Source organism: Microcaecilia unicolor, chromosome 6 (assembly GCF_901765095.1).
Source record: "Microcaecilia unicolor chromosome 6, aMicUni1.1, whole genome shotgun sequence".
Taxonomy (NCBI): domain Eukaryota; kingdom Metazoa; phylum Chordata; class Amphibia; order Gymnophiona; family Siphonopidae; genus Microcaecilia; species Microcaecilia unicolor.
The window spans coordinates 27537043-27562625 of record NC_044036.1 but is presented as its reverse complement, the minus strand read 5'-3'; the positions used below and the strand labels follow the sequence as shown (position 1 = coordinate 27562625).

Sequence of the window (25583 nt, the reverse complement as noted above, 5' to 3'; positions counted from 1 at the left end):
ATCTCCGTGGTATTGTATCAGGATTAGACAGTGGGCAATTAAAGGGGGGCCTTATGGTCTTTATCTGCTACTAGTAAAAAAAGGCCGTTTCTCTGAGCAATGAAATGGGCGCTAGCAAGGTTTACCTGCGGCAGCGTCGGGAGGGCGCAGGACGGCAGCATCGGGAGGGTGCCGGTGGGTATTTTTTTTTTTTGGAGGGCGGCAGCTTCGAGGGTCCCGGCGGATCAGGTGTTCGGACGGCACTCCTCCCCCTGCATAGCTCGGTGTTTGTCGCTGTGCGTCGGGGGTGGGGGGTGGAGGCCCTGCATAGGCCGCTGTTTCTCGCAGTGCGTCGGGGGGGTAGCGTCGGAGGGCGGTGGAACTGGCGATTGGCTGAGTGTCATAGCCCCGCCCTCCATGTCATCACGTTTTGACGCGAGGGCGGGGCACATACTCATGGGATCTTGCAACTACAAATTTACATTTAGAATGTTGGGGTTGTGAATTATGTGTGGATGGGGCGTGGCTGAGGGCGGGTCTGTGAGTGAGAGTGAGTGGTGATGACAGCCTAGAAGACTACAGGGCTTCAGTGTTTCCCTGCCACACAATGAGATTCAGAACGTTGGAGGTCAGAATGTTGGAGGTGAGAATTATTTATATAGATATATAGTAATGTTCTGATTTTATCAGGGCCAGTCCAACTATTAAGCAAGACTAGGTAGGCGCCTAGGGCAGCAAAGCATAGCTACAGACAAAGCAAAACAATCCCAACAGCCACATAAACCATCAATACATACTTTTACCTACAGGAAGGGTGGTAAATTTTCAAATAGCCCATTTAACTGAGTAAATTACTTTTGGAAACTGCCCACATTTGTATGTGATATGTACACACACAGAAAGTTAAATATTAAAAATCATGATGTCTTGGGGGGGGGGGGGGGGGGACAGAAAAGGGACCTGAAAGTTGATAGAGAGGATAAGACTGAAGGTTTACCTAGGGAGCCCAATACCTTGTACCGGCCCTGGATGTTATATATAATGTTACAGTGTAAGTTTGGAAATTACTTTGATAAATTAGGCAGCATATAAATAGTTTGATTTCTGTTAAGGGACATGGAATGGGATTTGATTATACCACCTTTCTGTGGTTACAATCAGAGCCGTTTACATATTATATACAGGTACTTATTTTGTACCTGGGGTAATAGAGGATTGAGTGACTTGCCCAGAGTCACAGGGAGGGAGCTGCAGTGGGAACTGAGCCCAGTTTCCCCGGTTCTCAGCCCACTGCACAGACCATTAGGCTATTCCTCCACTCCATTTTTCTGTAGAAGTGTTCTAATTCTTGGTGACTTGTGGTTATTTAAAATCACAACAGCAGGAAATGCTTCTTAACTAGCTGTACAACTATAATGGTACTTTAGTTGTACTGAATATCACCTGACATTCATTGGACCAGGTGAGGCATTGGCTCAGGGCGCTGACGATAAAGGACGCTGAAATCCCCAGCCTCTGACATAACCACCAGTGCTTCACATGGTCCAAAGGCTAAGCTTTCTCTCTCTCTCTCCCCCCCCCCCGCCCCCTTCCACACGTTCGGCATCTCTCCCCCTTGGTCCAGCGTTTCTCCCCTTCTTTTTTCACCCCCAGTCTGGCAACCCAGAGGGAGAGATGACGAACACATGGCAGAGAGAGAGAGAAGAGATGTGATGCTGGCTCTGCAGAGAGGAAGGAAGCTGAAGAGAGAGAGAGAGAGACCGGACTGGAGGTGGGGAGAGAAGGACTGTAGAATGAGCGGGGGAGGGGCCAGCAGGGGAGAGACCCACAGGGGGAGGTGGCTCAGGGTGCCATAATCCCTTCTGCTGGCCCTGTCACCTTTTTGCTGATTTTGTTTTTATTTTTTCACAACCCTTCTTTTGAAAAGAGTTCATACATTTTTGTGTGGCAGCTCAGCTCGTTGGGGGGAGCAGTGCCCCCCCCCCCCCAACTACGCCCATGCCTCATCCCATGTTCTGTTTCCTGTTTTGCACCTTTAATTTTTACTTTTAGGGGCTGACTTAAAAGAGCGTGCGAAGATGAGCAACTGGGAAGCAGATGATTTTGTGCAAAAACTGAGAAGTTTAATGAATGACATTGGTAAGTATTGCTGTTTACAAAGTTGAAAATCATGTTTTACAGTCATTGTATAATATTTATAGTAGAGATGTGGCAGATATGGGCCGAGCTGGATTCCACTGATACTACCCCGATCCCACTGCCAGACTTAACTTTTAAATGCCCTTAGGCATGGGCAGAGGGAAGGGGGAGTGACCGAGCCCTCCCGGCCTCCTTCCCTGATAGCTGCTGCCTAGATCCGCCCCTTGGCCTTATTTCACCACTACCCTGTGGCAATAGTAGAGAGAGGTGAAAATAAAAATCCGGTGTGCAGCCTGCCTGCTTAGAACTCTGACTGGGCTTGTGGCATACTTCTTTCTGAGTCATGACTCGTACTTTTGATCTGACGCGTCCTCGTTTGTCCACTTGAAAGCTGATCTGAAAATATGGTCTATCAGACATGTTTTTGACTTTCTTTTCTTAAGTTGAACTCATGGGCGGATGCATTTCAATTAAAACTTAACGCAGAAAAAACACAATGTCTGGTCCTTTCATCGCAACAGAACACGAGCAAACCCACCACTATTAACACACCAAACTATACCCTTCCTGTTTCAGATAGCCTGAAAATACTTGGAGTTACAATTGACCGAAATCTCACACTTGAAAGCCATGTGAAAAATACAACAAAGAAAATGTTCCAATCAATGTGGAAACTCAAAAAGAGTAAAACCTTTCTTCCCAAGGGAAATATTTCGCAGCCTTGTACAATCAATGGTGCTAAGTCACCTAGACTACTGCAATGCACTCTATGCCGGATGTAAAGAACAAATCATCTAGAAGCTTGAAACAGCCCAAAACACTGCAGCCAGACTCATATTTGGTAAAACAAAATACGAAAGTGCCAAACCCCTAAGAGAAAAACTACACTGGCTCCCACTTAAAGAACGTATTACGTTCAAAATCTGCACCCTGGTTCATAAAATCATTTGCGGAGAGGCCCCGGTCTACATGTCAGACCTCATAGACTTACCACCCAGGAACACTAAAAGATCAGCACACACATTCCTGAATCTCCGTTTCCCCAGCTGCAAAGGACTAAAATACAAATTAACATATGCATCCAGCTTTTCCTACATAAGCACGCAGTTACAGAACGCACTACCACTCGCCGTGAAAAAAATGCGCGACCTAACCAACTTTCGGAAATCACTGAAGACCTGCCTGTTCAACAAGGCATAGCGCAACGATCCATCCTAATTACCAGACAATGAAACTCAAGCCTGAACTGAATAAAACCTAACTCTCTATACTCGACTACCAAAGCCTACTCTACCACAAATGAACTTTAACGCAATACTACTCTATCTCTTATTCCGAATATGAACTCTTTATACTTGACTGCTTAATCTACTATCCAGCTTATTTTTGAAAGAGAAAGACTCCCATATTTCGACCCAAATTGGGAGATGGGCGTCTTTCTCCCGTGGGCGTCCAAATCGGTATAATTGAAAGCCGATTTTGGGCGTCTTCAACTGCAATCTGTCGCGGAAACGGCTAAAGTTGACGGGGGCGTGTCAGAGGCGTGGTGAAGGCGGGACTGGGGTGTGTTTATTGGCCGAGGAGAGATGAGCGTCCTCGGCCGATAATCGAAAAAAGAAAGGCGTTTTTACCGCGAATTTGGGTCACTTTTTTTGGACCCTTTTTTTTCACGAACAAGTCCCAAAAAAGTGCCCTAAATGACCAGATGACCACCGGAGGGAATTGGGGATGACCACCCCTGACTCCCCCAGTGGTCACTAACCCCCTCCCACCCCAAAAAACCAACTTTAAAAACTTTTTTTTTCCAGCCTGTATGCCAGCCTCAAATGTCATACCCAGCTCCATCACAGCAGTATGCAGGTCCCTGGAGCAGTTGTTAGTGGGTGCAGTGGACTTCAGCCAGGTGGACCCAGACCCATCCCCCCCTACCTGTTACACTTGTGGTGGTAAATGGGAGTGCTCCAAACCGCCCCCAAAACCCACATCTAGGTGCCCCCCTTCAGCTATAAGTGCTATGGTAATGGTGTAGAGTTGTGGAGAGTGGGTTTTGAAGGGATTTGGGGGCTCAGCACCCAAGGAAAGGGAGCTATGGACTTCAGAGGTAGTTTGCTTTGCTTTTTTAATTGTTACAAGTGCCCCCTAGGGTGCCCGGTTGGTGTCCTGGCATGTCGGGGACCAGTGCACTACGAATCCTGGCCCCTCCCACAACCCAATGCCTTGGATTTGGTCGTTTTTGAGCTGGGCGCCTTTGGTTTCCATTATCGCTGAAAAACGAAACCGCCCAGCTCAAATCCACACAGATCCGATGCATTTGGCTGGCACATACCGTATTATCAGAAAAAAGATGGACGCCCATTTTTTTCGAAAATACGACTTGTCCCGCCCCTTCACGTACCCGTTCTCGGAGATAGACGCCCATGGAGATGGGCATTCGCGTTCGATTATGCCCCTCCACGTCAATTATGATCTTTAATGTAATACCACTTGTATCTCTCACTCCGGAATGGCGATCGCCATGATGGAACTATGTAACCCACATTGAGCCTGCAAATAGGTGGGAAAATGTGGGATACAAATGCAGCAAATAAATAAATAAATAAAGTTCACTGAGATCCACGGTTGGCAGATGGGCGGTTTTCCCACCCAATTGGCCGGTTTTCTGCAACCCGCCGCGGGAAACTTTTGCCCGTGGCGGGTTGCGGTTTTTTGGGCTCGTTTTGTTTTTTCTGTGCAGGTTTTGGGGCGGTTTTTTTGGCCGGTGGGGGTGGGGCTAATGGCGACAGAGGCGGGGTTTGCTGATGTATTGGGCGGGGGCGATGACGGCAGGGGCGGTGTGATGACGGAAGGGGCGGGGCTGATGACGGCGGGGGCGGGCTGATGACGGAAGGGGCGGGGTTGATGGCGGGGGTGGGGGTGATGACGGAAGGGGCGGTGTTGATGACGGCGGGGGTGGGGTGTGTGTGTTTTTTGGGCGGGTTTTGGGCATTTTTGTGTGGGAATTTTTTTTTTTTTTGGCAACCCTGCTGAGATCTCATGACCATCAGATTGTCCTTAATTTGCACTATGGAGTGAGTTCAGCCCTGGGTACTGCAGGGACTTGGAAGATGAATTTTCCTGCTTTCCTGTTCCACTCTATCCATTCAGTTTTAACTTACATTATAATATTTATCATTTACAGAGATGGGTAGTAACAAAGTACTTTTACTTTGTTACACTACTGAAGTACAATTGGCAGTACTTTTTTGCCATGCTTTTACTTGTAACTCATTACAAATAAGCTGTACTTTTGTACTTAGTAACAAAGTACAAGTTGAGAAAGTAGTTAAAATAATAAAAAAAAGTATTTTCCATATCTCTGCTTCTCCCCCTCTACAGGCAATGTCAGACCTGGTTTGCATCTGCTTGGGCCCGAACTTCTGGTCCCAGAAACAGTTGAGCTGGGACTGGAAGTCCAGGCCCAATCAGATGCAAGCCAGTGTTGACATCACTTGGAAACCCCCCCACCCCACCCCACCCCGTCCCTCCCTTCCCCCCCCCCCCCCCCAGTATGATTGACTGCAGAAGTGTGCCATTACATTTCATCTGGAATTATATCCCACTACCATCTTTCAGTTCTAAGCGGATTACAGACATCAAAAAAAGAGACCAGAACAAAACTCTGGGAATGACATAAACCACTTAAAAAAGTAACAAAGCCTGCTTAAAATACATATTTCTTAAATAAGAAAAATTTGATCTTATTTCCAAATAGAAGGTATGATTGTGAAAAGGAAAACATTCCAGCAATATCCTTCCACAGTCTAGCAGCTTGAACAGCCAAAGATTTTTCAAAGAGCACCAGTCTCTTTTTACACTTAGCAGAAGGAAAGGTGAAAAAATTAGTGCTGTCACATCCCCTAGTTCTAAAGGGGGCTGCAAAGTAAAAGGTAGATGAGGAAATAGGTAGGAACCGAGCCTTGTAATGTTTTAAAAAGAAAACAAGCTAATTCAAAAAGCGCTGTAGCTTCAGTTCATAACTAGCAAGGTTTAATGTAAAACGGGGAAACACTCTCAAATGTAGGTAGCCCAGACATTAGTTGAATTGCCATATTTTGCACGGTTTGAAGCCTTTTCAGTAGCCTCGTCATGCAACCCAGATAAACTGAGTCCCAATAATCAAGGGTTGACAGTAGTAACGCATGCACTAAGTGCTCATATCGGTTGACTTCAAAAAATGTTCAAATAGTGTGCAGTTTTCTCATCAAGAAGAAACATTTTGTAGACCGGTGTATTGACTTGCGCTTTGGAACTGTCTATTTGAACTCCCTAGATCCTAATAACCGAATAAAACTTGTATTCAACTTGATTAATAGTAATAGTCTTAGGAATTTGCTCTGGGTTAGTATTGAAACATAGAAATTTCGTTTTTTTCTGTATTAAGTTTTGGTTTTTTTTTATTATTTCTTTATTCATATATTTCCATATATCATCACAATACGTGAATATGCAATCGGCATTTATACAAAAGGCAAAAATAAAGAGAAATATCATTAACAGCCTTTCTGTTGGACGGCTTATGGTAATCCAAAGAAAAGAAAGGAGTTTATCAAGATATGGATTAAGTATTTGCAAGATATCTCCCACAAAGCACGAAGTGTGGTGCTAAATAGACTTGGAATGTCTTAGCAAATGGAGTGTTCAGGAGATAAGCGCTCCAGGTTGTAAATGGGTATAGTCCTGTAACAGATATTGGAAATGACTAGACACCATGAAGTAAGAAGACTATTGTGAAGATGTTAACCCCAGGGGGGGGGGGAGGAGAAAATGATGATAGAAAATATTGATGATGTAGTTACGATATATGTACGCAACAGTGACCTGTTTTTAGGTTAACGAAGTGTTTGAATCTATGGATTGTGTTTATAATGATTATTGTCATCAATAAAAACCGTTGAAATATAACAGCCTTTCTGTCCACAAGTTTAGGAAATTTGAAATCCAAGAATTAGAATTTAAAAATAAAACATATAGCAATAATTACGAACTAATGGTTGCAACCTCTGGATCAGACCCCAGCCTGCATTTAGGGAGGGCACACTGTATTAAGTTTTAACCTGTGGGCATGCATCCATTTTTCCTAATAAGTCAATACAATGTTGAACCTTTGGAAAATCAATGTTAAAGATAGATCGAATCGGGATCAGCACAGAAATGTCATCGGCATAAATATTGTGAAGAAAACCAATTTTGTCTAACAATGAGCCCAAAGATTGTAGAAAAACATTAAACAATACTGGAAAAAGGGGAGAGCCTTGAGGCAATCTGCACATATTACTCCAATGAAAAGATAAATCCATATGTAATTTAACCCTATATGATCTACTGGACAAGAAGCCTTTAAACCAACTCAAAAACATTCCCCATAATTCCCAAATCCTCAAGATTTTGTAAAAGGAGAGTATGGTCCATTAAGTCAAAGGCTGAAGATAAGTCAAATTGGAGTAACAGTGCACTTTTCCCTTCACTCAACAGTGTTCGATCATGATCTAAAAGAGAGCACAACACCATTTCCATACTAAAAAAAAAGGCACGAAATCCAGATTGGGAAACAGGAAGGAGGTCGTGCAAGTCAAGGTATTGAACAAGCTGTAGTGTCACCATGACTTCACCTACCCAGAGTCCTCCGAGGTGGCCTCTGCTCCTGCTTCCTCCTCCTACTCTAGTAACAGACTGATTGAAGTGAGTAGGACTCGGAGGAAGTGATACTTATACATTGTAGTCGTGCATGTTGTGTTCAGCAAAGTCCTGTGCCTGTAGCCTTACCAAGTTGCCCATAACCTCTCCGTTAGTGCTGCTCGTTTATCTCCAGCTGCCAGGGCTGCAGGACCTGGTGCAGCTACTTGGCAGAGGTGGGCAGTCGCTGCTCTGCAAGTCTGCAATCAGTCTGTAGGGAAAGCCTTCCCGGAACTCTCTTCTCGGGCTGATGTAGGCTCACACAACACACACACGTGGCAGCATCAGAGGTCACCTGACTACTGTTAACGTGCGTTTGGGGGACCTCCACGTTCAGTTGAGAGAATTTTCCAGAGTCTTCCACGTCGTGCAACCGGGAGGAAGCAGTGCTGCTTGCCCGCTGCCTGCAACAGTAGGAGCAGTCACTGCTACTAACTGGTAGTCAGCTAGCTCTCAGTCTGGGAGTCTTCATTGTGTCTGCTCTGCACTCTGCAGCAGTACCTGGTCGGGTGTATTATTTTTTTTGCTACAGCAAGCTAAGCAATCAGCCCACCACTGAACCAAGAGAGGCGACTGGGTATTTTCAGGTACCATTCCCTGGCTGGTCTGACCTCTTTAGAGTTGCAGAGGAGGTGGTGGTGAGGGGGAAGCAGTGGGCACTGGTGGCTTGTTGCCTTGTTCTCTTGGATAGGGTTTCCCTTTTCCGTTCCCAGTCCCACCCTTTCTTTTGGTTTCCCACATGGAAGACTATCATGGAGGTGATTAAAGGACAAAATATTTACAGATGTAAAATTAAGTCTATATTTAAAAATGCTATGCGTATAGCTATTAAAATTTTATAGTGGCAATCATTTGAAAAATGTAAACACAAAACTCCTTTTCTCCTCCACCCTCTCATAAATTAATTTATGTTTCAACGGTTTTTATTAATGACAGAACAAAGGGTAGTACAAAACCACTTCAACACAGCGAGTGCCGTACAATGCTGCAACCCTTCTGGGTGCTGCTCATCACTTATAGCCCACTGTTTGCGGTCATCAAGCTTTTAACATTTCCTCCCCCCCTTCCCCATCACATCTACTTTATTTGGAACTTGCAATACACTTGATCAAACAGAGGTATTATACCTACACCCTAACCATAACAGTAAACATATTTTAGGTAATACACCCTTGAATCATGAACTCGTCCACTAGCTATTGTAGCTGTCCCCCCCCCCCATAGCCCCCCACCCTCCCTTCCCTCTTCCCTCCCTTCCTAACTTCCCCATTCCTATCCTTGCCCCTTATAGTAGTGACCTCCTCCCCTCCCCCCCCCCCAACTACCCTTCGGTTCTGTGTTCCCCACACATCAGTCTCTCCCAGAACTCCTCTATTCACCTTGCTCCCCCCTATCTATCACAAATTAATTTAACAAGCTTGTTAAAATGGTATTAATTTAAAATTGTAATTTAATTTGTTTGTTCCATTGTACCCACAGAGATCTAGACAGATCACAATTTGATAGGTACATAATCACAGTACAGTATTGCTTGTGAACATACTAGATTTTGTGGTTCTGCACTACATTATATTCGGAAGAACATACCATACAAAATTTTGGAAAGCATCAGACTTTTGAAATTAGTCTGTTGAAGCCTCCTTTATCATTGGTGTGACCCCTGACGCAGGTGCGGTAGCACCGAAACACGGCCCGTGTCGGGTCTTTCTTCAATCAAAGTTCACTATTAAAGGATTTTTTTTTTCTAATGAAAGAACTGTGTTCCCTTTGTTTTTAAAGGCCCTTTGTGCTTTTTTTTTTTTTTTTTTTTTTTGCTTGGACTTTTTCTGTACTTAGTTCCCTCTCTCTGTCACAAATGCAGATTTATGCCACTTTTTGGATGTTTTTCTCTTTTGAAAACGAGCTCCACGGTGGGTTAATCAGTAGACCCAAAATGAGACTGAGAAAATCTGGAGATTGCAAGGTAGAAGATGTCAGAAGCACAGAGAGACTACACCTCATAAAGAACGAGCCAGATCATTCTTTGCTGGATTTTATTGAGCAGAGTAATTGCTTTGTTAGTGAATGAAGGTATAGGAATAAAGGTCACTAAAAGGGAGCTAGATGTATCTTCATGTTGGGCTAACTTTTCAGATGTACTTCATCCAGTTAATGTTCACGTTCAGTAATGTTTTTTTCTGAAATTTTCTTTAAAACACATTGAATAGAAAAACAAATGAAGCAGAAATACAGTTGGCGAATAGTTTACTGCCATAGTTGTTGACTTTGAAATGTGTTTCCCTTCACCAGCTGCTTTGCCGGTTCCCACCATTGCTGCACTCGATGGCTATGCCTTAGGCGGTGGCCTGGAGTTGGCATTAGCCTGTGATCTTCGAGTAGCAGGTATGTTCAGAGCACACCCAGCACATTATCTGTGAGGTAGCTCCTGGCCCTCAAAGAAAGACCTTCATAATTTTGGGAAGGCCCGTCCTAGGGCCTCTGGTGCCCCCCTGCAGACTATGAGTTGGCGTGCGCGCACGGTGCCCCCCCCCCCCGCATCTCCTTTCTCTCTTCTCCCACCCTGCCCCTGTCCAGCGATTCTCCTTCACCCTCATCTCCCTCCCATTTATGGCCACCTGCCCACCCTCTTCTCCCCCCCAACATCCCCCTTTTTCTTCCCTACGTGGTTTAAGTCTTTTTTAAATTTACCTCCATCCCAGCAGCCGCGTCATTTGAAAGCCCTGCCCCGTCTCTAGCCTTCCCTCCCTTCGTGAGTTTGTTCCCTCAAGAGTCTCGCCCTCGAGGAAATGACGTCAGAAAGCGGGACTCTGCGGAACGAACTCACGAAGGGAGAGAAGGCTAGAGACGGGGCAGGGCTTTCAAATGACGCGGCTGCTGGGACAGAGGTAAATTAAAAAGATTTAAAGCACCAAGGGCGGCGTGGTATGGCGGCACAGCGCCGCAGCGGTGCCCTTGAAGGCAGGCGCCCCCCTGCGGTGCTTACCCCGCTTACCGGGTTTGACCAGCCCTGATTTTGGGTTCCTAGTAGAGAAATTGTTAGGGCAAGGGCTGCACTTACATTTGTCTGTTCATGCTGTGTATTTTTCAAAATGGCTGACCCTGCCATTTTTCTTCTCGAATAGCATCTACTGCTAAAATGGGCCTTATTGAGACCACCAGAGGACTTCTGCCTGGTGCAGGTAATATAATTCTGTTAGACCACCTAGTAGAGCTGATGTGTTCAGGATAACACAGTTTGCTTATAGGGTTTCTTTCTACCTGCAGGAGGGAGTCAGCGTTTGCCTCGGGCTGTAGGGCTCGCTGTTGCCAAAGAACTCATTTTCACCGGCAGACAAATCGATGGTGAACAAGCAGTCACCATAGGACTTGTAAACCACGCAGTGCCACAGATTGACCACGGGGATGCAGCTTACCAAAGAGCACTGGTTTTGGCCCAAGAGATTCTCCCTCAGGTCAGTGCTGCCTTCCGCAGGCTCCGTCATCTGCACTGTAAAGTCAGTGGTCCTTAACATTAATCCAGCAGCTACTGAGCTCAGACCTCATTTGTTGGAGGGAATCTTTTGTAGAAATTATATGTGAAAGTTAGAAAATGCTGCAGTCAACTTGTAAGAAGTTTTCTGGTTCATCAGATCAGGCCGAGAGTTTTAAAAACATTTGGGTCAATATTCAACCACAGCAGTTAGAGGTTTTTGTCACCACAGTTTGTTTTTTTTTTATACCTGGTTATTCAACGCCTGTATCTCTGAATACTTGGGTCTAACATAGCCATTGTTACTTATCCAGCTACTGGGTCTATTCAGACTGGTACAAAGTACACAGACCAGGGGGACACTCAATGAAATTACATAAGTACATAAGTAATGCCACACTGGGAAAAGACCAAGGGTCCATCGAGCCCAGCATCCTGTCCACGACAGCGGCCAATCCAGGCCAAGGGCACCTGGCGAGCTTCCCAAACGTACAAACATTCTATACAATCAAGCCATTGTGACATCACTAATGAGGTTGGCTCTTATTGGTGGAATGAGCCACTATGACATCACAATAGGTTAAATCACTGCTCTATGTAATAAAAGTGAGCCAAGTAGAGGACATAAGTACATAAGTAATGCCACACTGGGAAAAGACCAAGGGTCCATCGAGCCCAGCATCCTGTCCACGACAGCGGCCAATCCAGGCCAAGGGCACCTGGCAAGCTTCCCAAACGTACAAACATTCTATACAATCAAGCCATTGTGACATCACTAATGAGGTTGGCTCTTATTGGTGGAATGAGCCACTATGACATCACAATAGGTTAAATCACTGCTCTATGTAATAAAAGTGAGCCAAGTAGAGGACATAAGTACATAAGTAATGCCACACTGGGAAAAGACCAAGGGTCCATCGAGCCCAGCATCCTGTCCACGACAGCGGCCAATCCAGGCCAAGGGCACCTGGCGAGCTTCCCAAACGTACAAACATTCTATGCACGTTATTCCTGGAATTGTGGATTTTTCCCCAAGTCCATTTACATGGAAATACTTTTTTTTTAAAAAGTAGGAGGAAATATATTTTTTCAGTGAAAGAATAGTTAAGCTCTGGAACTCATTTCCAGAGGATGTGGTAACAGTGGTTAGTGTATCTGGGTTTAAAATAATGCATGGACGAGTTCCTGGAGGAAAAGTCCATAGTCTGCTATTGAGATAGACATGGGGAAGCCACTGCTTGCCCTGGGATTGTTAGCATGGAATGTTGCTACTATTTGAGATTCTGAACGGAATGTTGCTACTCTTTGGGGTTCTACATGGAATGTTGCTACTAATTGGGTTTCTGCAGGTACTTGTGACCTACATTGGCCACTGTTGGAAGCAGGATATTGGGCTAGATGGAGCATTGGTCTGACCCAGTATGGTATTTTTATGTACCCAGAGAGTTATCTGGATAATGTTAGGACAGTCTTTTTGCTATCCTATCTTTAACAATTGGAAACACACAAGTGGTCAGTTCTGTTTTAAGGTACTTAACCAAACACAAATACATCTCATCAAAGGTTCCTTATACAAAATACTGAACATTTTTTTTTTTTTTGTGGACCATCAGAATAGCGGGTAAACTCTATCATGGAAGTGTAGTAAAACACTCAAGCACCAGAGTCTGGGGTGCATATTTAAAAGGAATTTCTCCTAGAGCGCGTAGCCAAGTATTGAACGCATTAGGATGAATGTGGTTGAATGTGGAGTGCATGGGAGGTGGGGAAGGAAGTCTTAGGGGAGATCCGGGAGGGATGGGAGGGAGACATGTTCTGACGCTGAGGAGCAAGGGTTAGGGAGGGAGAATAGGGGGGGGGGGGCAAAAGGTAACTGTTATGGAACGTGAGAGCCTATGGACTATCTGGAGCCTCTATAAATTAGATACACCTGGGGAAACCTTTCAGGACCATAGACCACAATTCTGTGATGGTTGTGGTCAGATTGGAAATCCGCAACAGGGCCGCAATCCCTATAGTGCACACTCTGCTCCCCGGCACAAGATGGAGACCATCGGTGAAGAGGAGGGGGGGAAGCACAGAGCTGAACTGCAGAAGGTGGAATAAGCCTAGCGGACTAGATTCATGATGTATTAGCATGAGAGTTCTCAGTTAGTTGAAGAAGTCCCAAGGCGGAAGAGGCTGGAAGAATTTATCACTAGTTATACATGTGGTTACTGTTACCAGTTTTGGGTTTATTGGAAGGAGGGAGGGAAGAGAAGTTTTATAATGAAAAGTTTATGGATATTGCTACGGATACACTAGAGGCTCTATGGTACAGGACCTTCTGAAGAGGTCTGATTGGATCTATGCTTAATCTGTATTACAGTGGATTGTTGTGTTTTATGAATGTTCCATAATAAAAACCGTTTAAACATAAACACTCAAGCACCATGCTTAAACTCCTCATCGGGCCATTTTATATTATCAAAAAAGTTCCTTTTCTTCAGTTCGTAATTCACACGCAAACTTCATAAACTTTCAATTCTTCAATACAGAGTAATCAAGAACTTACCTTTTTCAAATTTTGAGCTGTTAGACTACCAAGATTCATCTCACTGAATCGGCATCTGCCAATAGAAGACACATGAACTGCTCTCATATCGTAGGTCCGACATAGCGCTATTCTTCGCTATGCATGGATGGCTGCTTCAGGGGGGGGGGGGGGGGGGGTTTCAGTCAAAACTTCGGCACCATAATTTGGGCTTGAAAATAATGGTGTTGAAGTTTGACTGGAAAAACCCCTGAAGCAACTTTCCATGCTATGTTGGACCTATGATATGAGAACAGTTGATGTATCTTCTATTGGCAGTTGCCGATTCAGTGAGATGAATCTTCGTAGTCTAACAGCTCAAAATTTGAAAAAGATAAGTTCTTGATTACTCTGTATTGAAGAATTGAAAGTTTATGAAGTTTGCGTGTGAATTATGAACTGAAGAAAAGGAACTTTTTTGATAATATAAAATGGCCCGATGAGAAGTTTAAGCATGGTGCTTGAGTGTTTTATGTTTTGAAGAATTGAAAGTTTATGAAGTTTGCGTGTGAATTATGAACTGAAAAAAAAGGAACTTTTTCGTTAACATAAAATGGACCGATGAGGAGTTTAAGCTTGGTGCTTGAGTGTTTTATTACACTTCTGATGGCCCACAAAAAACAAATTTGCAGTATTTTGTAAAAAAATATGTTTTACCAGTATTTTGTATAAGGAACCTTTGTTTGGATACATCTGTCTTTATCAGGTATTTGCCTTGTTAGTAGACTGAATATCACTTCTGGCTTCACCAACCCAGACCACCCTGGCATAGTGCCAAGGAAATCTGACTAGATGTTCAGTAGCAATATTTGGATAATGCTGTTGAAAATCTCGGTATTTTCCCAGTCAGCAGGACTTATCTGGTAGGAGCTGTACTACCCAAATAAATTCTGTTGAATATCAAGCCCCTTTTTGGGGCAAAGTCCTGAAATTGGCGAGCAGATTCCATTACTATATCTTCAGGTTCATGAGATCTGCAGCACAGGCTTGGATTTATGCACTAGCCTGCTAGGCTTTTGCCTAGGGCTGAAAATTTTGGAGGATGACAAAATGCCTGCCTGCCTGTCTCCCTTTAGACCTTTGATACTTCACGTGCTGCTGCTTCTACTTTGAACCACCATCCAGTCTTACTCTGCTGTTCCCGCCCTGCATCCTTCTCCCATGGAACTTCTGGGCCTCATATCTGCTGCCATAACATGTAGCAGGGCCCAGCTTTCTACGTGCAGTCTGAAGGGAGCAGAGCCACCCTGATGCCTTTTGAGTGCAGGGCCAAGGGCTGACTCAGTCCCTTCATTCATTGGCTTCTCATGGCAGCAAAGATGGAGCCTAGAGGTCCATAAGAAGGGAAAGAATAAGAGGTCTGTACCAATAAGGGCGAAAGGAATCGGAATTCTGGGGAAGGCGCGAGGGTTGAAATGGCTCGGAGAGTTCAGGGGTGAAGCAGATCTGTGGTGTGGGGTGGAGGAATTATATTGGAGGTCATGGGAGATGCATGGGGGGGGGGGGGGGGGGGGGTGGGGGCAGCATTGAGCTGCGTATGATTTGGATGACTTTTTCCTTAAATGTCCCCAATCAGTCTGGAGAAATTTTTTCGGATTTAAGGTTTCCAGTTTTTAATCTTTTGTTAGAACAGATTTCTTCCAGTGCTGCAAATCAGTATAAATGATGTCGGTGTTTATGTGATATTTTATTAATATTGTAAACCACTGTGATCCATATGGTATAATAAATTTTAGTAATCGTAAACTTTACATTCAGGCTTGTGTTTTGCCTTTTTTTTTTTCTTGTTAAGGCTCCAGTGGCAGTGAAAATGGCAAAACTAGCCATAAACAGAGGCACAGAGGTAACTATTTAATTAATTTGGATATTAGATTAGAAATGAAAAGTTTGGGTTGAAATTCTGAAGCGGTGATATGCGTTCACAAACTTAGTCATTGTTCAGGCAAAGGTGAACTAAAGAAATCACTGTGGAACATGATGAGCACATCTTGTGGTAAACAATAAAAAGAATATTTGAAAATGGTAGATATTAAGTTAAAGATGATTGGTATCCCACAAACCAATATGGCAGGGCTTGTGGGCAGAAGCAGGCCCAAGGTCTGACCACTGAGATAGGTCCTTGCGTAGGCTTAGACTGGGCCTTCTTATACTAACAAACCTCAATGAACATGTATACTCTGGAGGAAAGGAGGAACAGGGGTGATGTGATACAGACGTTCAAATATTTGAAAGGTATTAATCCGCAAACGAATCTTTTCCGGAGATGGGAAGGCGGTAGAATGAGAGGACATGAAATGAGATTGAAGGGGGGCAGACTCAGGAAAGATGTCAGGAAGTATTTCTTCGAAGAGAGGGTGGTGAACGCTTGGAATGCCCTCCCGTGGGAGGTGGTGGAGATGAAAACGGTAACGGAATTCAAACATGCGTGGGATAGGCATAAAGGAATCCTGTGCAGAAGGAATGGATCCACAGAAGCTTAGCTGAAATTGGGTGGCGGGGGGAAGAGGGGTTGGTGGTTGAGAGGCTAGGATAGGGGAGGGCAGACTTATACGGGGTCTGTGCCGGAGCCGGTGATGGGAGGCGGGACTGGTGGTTGGGAGGCGGGAAATACTGCTGGACAGACTTATAAGGTCTGTGCCCTGAAAAAGACAGGTACAAATTCAAGGTAAGGTATACACATATGAGTTTATCGTGGGCAGACTAGATGGACCGTGCTGGTCTTTTTCTGCCGTCATCTACTATGTTACTATGTATGTTACAATGCATTAATAGCTGGGATTAATGGAAATAGAGTGATTGCAGGAAAGCTAGTTAAAGAATTTGGCCTTTAAGCAGGAAGAAATGGTCTGGACTGGTGGCTCAGTGACAGTTTCAGTTCCTGGCCTTTTGCTCTCTGGCCTGGGTAGTGATCACGGTTCTGAAACTATTGCTTGAAGGTGAAACCTGCTGGGGGGGGGGGGGGGGGGGGTTGTAGGATGTAGTTGTAAGGACTCATTTTACAATGGGATGCCTGTGTGAAAAGTAAAAAAAAAGTGTCTGTTTTATAAAGGCCATCAACCACCTAACAATCTCAACACATATCACGTTCGTTTATTAATAGCTGCATTAATCAAAAAATTAAGATGTTTTTATTTTTTTTTTATTTTTGTTTGTGAACCATCAGAGGTGGTGTATTTCACATGAGTAGTCTATCTTTATTTATTTATCTGTTGCTCTGCTCTGCTGCTGCCTGCAGCGCTTCCGTACGGAGGTGAGAGGCACTGTCAGGTCAGTGCAGGGGGTCCGATACGGAGGGGGGGCGGGAGCGGCGGTGGGGATGGGGGGAGGGTGGAGGGTGGAGATGGGTTCGCGCGATGTTCGTTTCCAGGCGGCAGCGGCGGTGGCGTCCAACAGTCCGACTCCGTTTCCCTCTCTGTTCCGCCCTTTGACGTCATGACGTCTTGACGCGAGGGCGGGACAGAGAGGGAAGTCTGTACTGCGCATTTGCAGGTGAGTTGGTCACTTGCCGTTTATATGTTTGATATACATGCTCACAGCTGCGCCTCTGCTCTGCCCAAACTACACCCCTAGGAACGCCCACATGCCATTTTGTCAGCATGTGTGCTTATACATGTATGTTTAGCCATGCTTTACACATGGAAGATGCTTTATAAAAGTACCCCCACACTGAGGAGTAGTCTAATGATTAGAGCAACAGGCCGAAATCCAGGTTGAAACCCCACTGCAGTTCCTTTTGATCTTGGGCAAGTCACATAACTCTCCATTGCCTCAGATGCAAACTTAGATTGTAAGCCCCCTGGGGACAGAGAAATACCTGTTGTATCTGAATGTGCACCATTTCGATAGCTTTCAGGCTTGCAGGTGGTAATATAAGAAATGAATTACAAATTTTAAAAATTAAGAGACTTGGGGAAAAGCCACAGTAAGGATTTATTTATTTATTATATTTGTATCCCGCACTTTCCCACTAAAAGCAGGCTCAATGCGGCTTACACAGTAATAGGTAACACAGAATTTTGTTATGTAAAGTAGGAAATTAAGTATAACATAATAGAAGGATGGATGGGTAGTAAATGGATGGGTAGGTAGGTAGAGACAGGTGATAGACAGAGGAGGGTAAGGTGGGAGATAGATTCTGGGTCAATGTGGTTTTCTCTTCAGTATATGTAAGGTAGATGGGTTCATGAGATTAATCTGGGTCTATTGGGTAGGCTTGTTTGAATAGATGGGTTTTTAGTGCTTTTCTGAATGGTAGGTGGTCATGGATTGCTCGGATAGGTCTAGGAAGAGCGTTCCATAGACGGCTGCCCAGGAAGGAGAAATTGGATCCATAATAAGTTTTGTACTTGAGACCTTTACAGCTGGGAATCTTAATACTTTTTGGGATACTGCTGGGTATCTGTGACATGAATTGGCTATTGCTTGAAACAGGATACAGGGCTTCATGAACCTTTTAGGTCTCACCCCTTAGGGCATATCTTACGTTCTTAAGCTCCCTCAAGTTAAGAACATGCCATATTTTGCAAAGACGAATGGGCAAAAAGTGCACCCAACTGTAGTGCGAAGCTGATAGCCACCAATGCTGAGGGCTTTTTTTGAGGGGGGTACTTGGGGGTACTGAGTACCGCCACCTTTTCCATTGTCTGCTAAAATTGACCCATGGTCCCCAAGTTTTAATGGAAGAGGTCAGGGTCTACACACCAATTCTGCCTTGTCATAGATTCTATGGCTGGTTGCAGGGTGCCTGGCTATTGGGGAATTGGGTCCCTCAGTGATCACCCCACCCCTGAAGGGTGGCCTGGCATTTGAGTACTGGTACCTTTTTTGATAGAAAAAAATGCACCATAAATGACTCATGCTTGTTGCTGCCAAAGAGGCATCCACTAAATACTGTGTTGGCGGAGGACGTTTTCATTAACTTACTTTTTCAATATTACTGTAGATGTATTTTCAAGCTGAAAGTGTAAAGTACATTGTGTAGGTAGTGAAACAAACTCTACTTTAATGCATTTTGAATTACATTTTTAGACACCAAAATGGGACAATTGTACTAGGGTGTGAAGAATGTTGTAAGGCACTGTATGCGCATTTGAAGGCAAAGACTAATAATTTAAATCGGCACTAAGATGTCCAGTGCAGAGTTTTATTGGTTACTTATAAACCTTTCTGAACAGATCCTATGATCTGCAGCTAATTGTTTATTTCCTTTTAATTCGTAACGGGAAGATCTCTGTGTCCATTATTAACCACAATGCTTTTTTTTTCTTCTTCACCGAGGTGGACATTGCTTCTGGAATGGTTATTGAGAGACTATGTTATGGCCAGGTACGATCATTTAAGAGTAATCATAAAGTTTTGTTGAATAATTCTGAAGGTGTTGGGTATTAGGTATTTGATGTATAATTTAAATTGGCAATGGATATGGGGGATGAGTAGCAAGGAAATCGAGCATACAGCTTGCCATGTGGAACAGGTGAAATAGTAAGACAAGGTTTCCAAAACCAACCTATATCCAGGGCCGCCGAGAGGGGGGGACAAAAGTCCCGGGGCCCGGCGCCGCCGCCGCCTGGCCCGCCCTCCGTCACTCCCAGAACTAACCTTAAGCCTCCTTTCACGTCGCAGCAAGCAGCAGCAGGTCAGGCCACTCCTTCCTTCCATGTCCCGCCCTTGCCTGACGTAACGTCCGCCAGGGTGGGGCACGGAAGGAAGGAGGAGAGGTCTGCCCTGCCGCTGCTTGCTGCGAAGTGAAAGGAGGCTTAAGGTTAGTTCTGAGGGCCCAGCCCGATAGCGGGTGGAGGGGGCCCGGCAACCTCAGGTGGGTGGGCGGCAGGGGGGCCCTGCGATCTCGGGTGGGCGGCGACCTCGGGTGGGGGGGCCCGGGGGCGGCCTTGTCCCGGGCCCGGCTCTCGGCGGCCCTGCCTATATCTACATTTTTATCTAAATTGTGCTGAGGTCACCACAAGCGGCATCTGTGAAGTCCGGGGAATTGGGGGGGGAGGCAAGATTCCCCTGGGCCTGGCCTCCAAGGGGGGCCTAGCCATAAGCGTTGATATGGGGTGGCACAAATGCAAACCAGCATTAAATTCTTCCCCCCGCTCCTGCCCGGTTCAGTGCATCTCTCGTCTTTCACTCCTCCCCCTCAGCAGTGTTCCTGTAGGTTACTGGTAGCATAAAAAAAGAAAACAACCTGCCTCCGGCTGGCCTCAAAAGTGTTCCCTCTGCTTTATTCTGCCTCCTGTGATACAACTTCCTGTGTCCTCACAGGTGGGACACACAGTAGAGGAAACACTTAGGAGGCCAGCCAGAGGTAATTTGCTTCTTTTTTTTATGCTGCCGGTGGCCTGCAGGAACACTGCTGAGGGGAGGGGGGAAAGATGAGAGAGAGATTGAACCAGATGAGGGGGCAGTGCCGGTGGTGGGCAGATGGGGGTGCAGCAGCAGCAAGCGGGGGAGGGGGGTGCATTGTTTGCCCTGGGCCTGGCTTTGTCTCTTGGCGGCCCTGGGCATGTGGACACCCAAGCCAACAAAAAGAAAGTCCAAATCTCCCGTAAAATAAAATGAAAACCACAAAAAGAGCGAAAGATGAACCAAAACAGACCAGAGAAGGACCATAGAGAGCACCAGAAAAGTTTATTAGGACCCTACATGGTCCGTGTTTCGGCCAACAGGCCTTCCTCAGGGGTCTTGAATTTGACGTTTACAGATGCACCTCCGAGAAACTCATAAAACGAAAAACAAAATACGCTGGTGCTGTCTGATAGCGGACAAAAGCGTATATGCTAGTGAGCATATACGCTTTTGTCCGCTATGAGTTTCTCGGCGGTGCATCTGTAAACGTCAAATTCAAGACCCCTGAGGAAGGCCTGTTGGCCGAAACACGGACCGTGTAGGGTCCTAATAAACTTTTCTGGTGCTCTTACTCCTTATGGTCCTTCTCTGGTCTGTTTTGGTTCATCTTCCGCTCTTTTTGTGGTTTTCATGTGCACACCCAGTCAGAGACCTCTCGTCTGATTCTGTGTAGGTCGCCCAAAGTTGGGTGTGCAAATTTGACTGTGGATCGCAGATCCATGTGCAGACCAATTAGCTAATTAAGTCCAGGAAAATCCGCCAGAGGCGGAGAACTCGAATGTCCCACGTTCAGTGCTTGATTTCCTTTTCCTCTGCAGGTCATACCTACAAAAGACCGCCTGGAAGGGATGGCAGCTTTTGCAGAAAAGCGTCTTCCTCATTTTACTGGTGAATAAGGACTGAGGCTTCTCAAGAGGCAGTAATTTCATTTGCACCCAATATTGGAGGACAGAAGAAGAGAGGAAAAAAGAAAGCACAAAATCCTACTTATTGTCACTCTGTGTTCCTTTTTATTTAACGCAGGCTTTGAAATATTTTCCTAATTTACTATTGTGCACTGCTGCCTCCTTCGTGCCTGGGCATTTGAGATATTGCTGCGGGTCATGCACAGAATAGAGGCTTCTGGAGAATTAAAAATGCTAGTGCAATATTCTTCATCTATATCCATGCAGCTTGCGTTAGCATAACTCACTCTGTCTGACACTTGCTGTAATTTATAGTACGGACAATCCAGTTCTATAGCAAAAAAATATTTTTACATATTTTGCAGAATATGATGGTGGGATGATGGGAGAGTGGCAGATTAATGTTTCTAGTGGTGAAAGCAGGGTACAGTTAGCAATTGATTCTGTCCCATATCTACCTAGCGATGATTGATTGATTCATTTTATGTTAACATTTCTAGACTTTTTATAGTCTGTACAATGAATGTTAAATAAAACCCCAACAAGCTAAAAAAGTATATGGAAAAAGAATTAAGCTACTCTTTTGGAAAATGGATCCTTGTCTGCTTATTTCCCCTCTGCCTGTTATCCAGGAATAGTGATCAGCTGTTGATTTGCTCAGACTGAAGATTCTTTTTTTTTTGCCTTTCTGCTAAAAACTCTTGGACTTGAAGAGAGATGAGGAAGGTGGCATGGTATCATCTGCTTTCTCAGGCACAATCAATTGATGTCCTTGCACACAATCTGGACTCTTGTCCTGGGCTGGTTTGTGCTGGTTTAGGTTGGCTTCCTCGTGATTATCAGAATCACTAGCTAAGCAAATCTTTTTGCTTTTTTTAGTTGTCCCCTTTCCAAGTCTACAATATTAATAAGCTTAGCAGAAAAAAAAAAGGAATGTGCCCATCAAATTGCTCATACTTTCCTTCATATGCAAATAGATGCTGTTGGAGGGATGCCAAATTACTACTACTACTACTATTAAACATTTCTATAGCGCTACTAGACTTACGCAGCGCTGTACAAATCAACATGAAAAAGACAGTCCCTGCTCAACAGAGCTTACAATCTAAATTGGACACAATAATAAATAATAAGTTAATAAATAAATAAATTATAATATAAAAAAATATAAATAAATAAATAATAAATTAACACAATGTCACAAGCCCCTTTATAGAAGGATGTCCTGGCAGTGCCACTTCCCCATAGCATAAGTGAAAGAAGAGGTAGTGTGTGTGTGTGCACCTAAAAATAGACACTAGCAGTAGGTCATCTGTACAGGAGGAGACCAATTCCTGCTTGGCACATGGAGCTGTACAAAAGGTAAAGGAAGGTTAGTACAACTGCTATATTAAAAAAAAAAATGCAATAAAAAAAACCCCCAAAACCTCAGTCAGTGCTGAAAGGACAAGCGTACTCTTGTAACACTCCTGGATCTTGGACCTGACCTAGCTGGGAGCCTCCTGAAGGCAGTCTCTGTTGGTCCCTTACTCACTTGGCGCTCGGTGCCTCCACCTAGTGGGTGGGATTACCCTCTTCTCCCTCCCAGGAAAAAATCCAAAAACACTATTGTGAATAGGGTTGGCTAATAAAAAAAAACAAAACAGGTTTTATTGAAGTATTTATATAGACCTCTATATACATGTGTCTTATACACCTAAGAATGAAGATTTCTTATCACACCGATCCAGTTACCATAAACAAACACCACCAAATTTCAACAGTTTTGGTACTTAACCCAGTACTTGTGCACATAAACCAATAGCGTTAGTCTATAACTCAGATATTTAGAACCAGTAACTTAGTCTTTCACACCTTTCAAACCCTTTCAGTCTGGCTGGCCAAGGTAGTAGCTGTAAGCTCATCCCAGCTGCTTACTTAAATCAGTGTGTGGGTATGGCTTTGTTGCCTAGGACCCTCCTCTCCTTTCCTTGCAGGTCCACCTTTTCCCAGTCCCCACAGATCTCGCCCCTTAACAGGAGACTTATTGGGCTGGTGGCTGCTGGACTCCTAGTGCTGGCTACATCTAGGGAGTCTTCTTCCTTACTGGGCCCCTAGTGCCAGCTGTACCCTGCAGGCCTTGTCCTCTCACTGGTCCTCTCTTCAAGAGGATCTGCTAGGGTTCTGTCTGCTGGAGTTCAGGCTTAGCAGCCCTAACAGGACTGTGCAAGCACCAGCACCTAGAGGGCTACATCTGCTGTTCTCAGCCTTAGGGCCCCCACAGACCATTTTATTCTGCCCTGAGCTACTGTCAAAGGCCCCCTTGCCTTGAGTGATGCTCCCATTCAGTGTGTGTATCATAGATCCCACAAGCTTTATTCCCTTCAGTGAATTAATCCACTCATAATGTGTGAAAGAGCTCCCAGCATTCTGCCTCTCTGTCTCTATTTACATGCAGGCAGAGCTGTGGGACCCATCCCCCTCCTGCAATTTAACTGTGTTCAAGCAGCCACATTCCTGTGCAGCTCTACTGAGGCAAGAAAAACTGGCAGTTATAAACTCAGAAAAAACAAATGTATTTGCATTTTAAAGCACTTTACCAGGATTTCTTCTCTTTTCTTCATTCTTATGCATTAAAAGCCGCTTTCTGACAACAAGCAAGATACAGTCTTCTGGAGAGCATCTAACGGTACTATAACTGCTGGGGTTCAGAATTGCCAGCACTTAACAAGACTCCGCAACCACCAGTAATAGGGTTTCCCCTCTAGAGGGCTGTTTCCCATTTTAGCCAGAAACTGAGGCCCAGATGCCAGCAATGTGTTTTTTTTTATACCGGTTTAGCGAGTAAGGAGTACAGCGAGTCATGTACTAAAGGGGTTCTCTGAGCTCTTTTCCTGTGTCAGTAGCAGCTAACGAAAATTATATGCAAAGTTACGATAATGAGATAATTACTATACAAAAATGTGCATGCAAAGCAATGCACAGCCATTTTACAAACGACTCACAGAAGCCCCTACCTTTAACGTGGAAAATTTAAGGGGTGGTCAGGAGCTGTCGGTACTGCCTAGAATGACAGCTGAAATAGTGGAGGGGAAGAATCAGCCTGTCAGAGCAGGACAGAACATCTGGACCTTTGCAGAGCAGCTCTTTTTTTTTTTTCACTTCCTCAACCCGCCGGGAGCTGAGAATAGACATCCACCTCCCGCTCATCCCAAACCAAAGGCAAAGTTGAGCTGTGAAGCTGTTGTTTCCAGTATCCACGCTGCCTCCCCAGCATCCAATCCCTTCACTTCTCCCATATCCATCCACACACTGCCTCCCGTATCCAAAAAAAAAAAAAAGACGCTCATCCAGATCCTGCACCGGCTTTCATACACGCAGTTTCCATATGTGTGTGAAAGCCATATACAAGCGTTGCTCTGAAGTCCAAAGCTGCTAGTTCTTCTCACAGAGCTGGAGAAATCTTTGCTGAGTAGTTTCAAGCCCCCTTTCCACGATATTTGCTGGGAGAAGGGAAAGAAACAGGCCCACTGAAAACTCCACAACACCGATCTCGCATGTTAAGTGGCCTGAGTGGAAGGTGATCTTGCAGCACTCTCAGGCTTCCTGGAAGGGAAATTGAGCCTTTTGCTGTAGTCTGTGTTCATGGAGCTGCAATTACTTTTGCTATTGGGACTTATAATTATCTCGAACACAGGTAACAGGTAAAAGAATCCTATGGGGCAGGTCCTCTGTGTTGGATGAACCCTTTCACAGGAGGTTTGAGCTTGTGCAATTCTGGTCATCGTATCCCAAAAAAGATATAGTGGAATTAGAAGAGGTACAGAGAAGGGTGACAAAAATGATAAAGGGAATGGGACGACTTCCCTATGTGGAAAGGCTGAAACATTTAGGGCTCTTCAGATTGGAGAAAAAAAAACAGCTGTGGGGAGATATGATAGAGTGGAATGGGTAGACATGAATCGTTTGTTTGCTCTGCAAAAATACCAGGACTAGGGGGCATGCAATGAAGCTACAACGTAGTAAATTTAAAACAAATCAAAATATTTCTTCACTCCACATGTAATTAAACTCTGGAATTTGTTGTCAGAGAATGTGGTAAAAGCAGTTAACTTAGCAGGGTTTAAAAAAAGGTTTGGATAGCTTCTTAAAAGAAAAGTCCATAAGCCATTATTAAAATAGTCGGGAAAATCCAATGCTGATTTTAGGATAAACAGCATAAAATGTACTGTTTGGGGATCTTGCCAGGTACTTGTGACCTGGATTGTCCAGTGTTGGGAACAGAATACTGGGCTTGATGGACCTTGGGTCTGTCCCAGTATGGCAACACTTATGTATGCGCAGAGCAGCCATACTTAGCAATTGGCTGTTCTGTGCAGGCTCAGCTGACTGATCAGCTTCCCCCTTACCACATGTAAATGAGCTGTTCACAAAAGCAGCGAACAGCTCATTTACATGTGATTCGCTTTGGGAAACCCTC

At 44.7% G+C, this 25583-nt stretch overlaps 1 protein-coding gene and 1 long non-coding RNA gene across 3 annotated transcripts in view; one reads left to right on the top strand and one right to left on the bottom strand.

Moving 5' to 3' along the window:
* Window positions 1–21676, top strand: part of ECHDC2 (enoyl-CoA hydratase domain containing 2) — a 61268-nt gene extending 39592 nt beyond the window's left edge. For both annotated transcript variants that reach the window (XM_030207108.1, XM_030207107.1), the window contains exons 4-10: window positions 2032–2118; window positions 10120–10212; window positions 10953–11009; window positions 11095–11282; window positions 15664–15714; window positions 19149–19196; window positions 21038–21676. In XM_030207108.1, coding sequence (XP_030062968.1) covers window positions 2032–2118; window positions 10120–10212; window positions 10953–11009; window positions 11095–11282; window positions 15664–15714; window positions 19149–19196; window positions 21038–21115 — 602 coding nt within the window. In that variant the 3' untranslated portion in view covers window positions 21116–21676. The remainder of the gene's footprint in view (window positions 1–2031; window positions 2119–10119; window positions 10213–10952; window positions 11010–11094; window positions 11283–15663; window positions 15715–19148; window positions 19197–21037) is intronic.
* LOC115472730 lies at window positions 762–19006 on the bottom strand. Its single transcript, XR_003942551.1, has 4 exons — window positions 18994–19006; window positions 8705–8711; window positions 1379–1381; window positions 762–843 (listed from the first exon to the last, which is right to left on the bottom strand). It is a non-coding gene; the product is annotated as an uncharacterized LOC115472730 (long non-coding RNA).
* Window positions 21677–25583: the final 3907 nt, after the last annotated feature.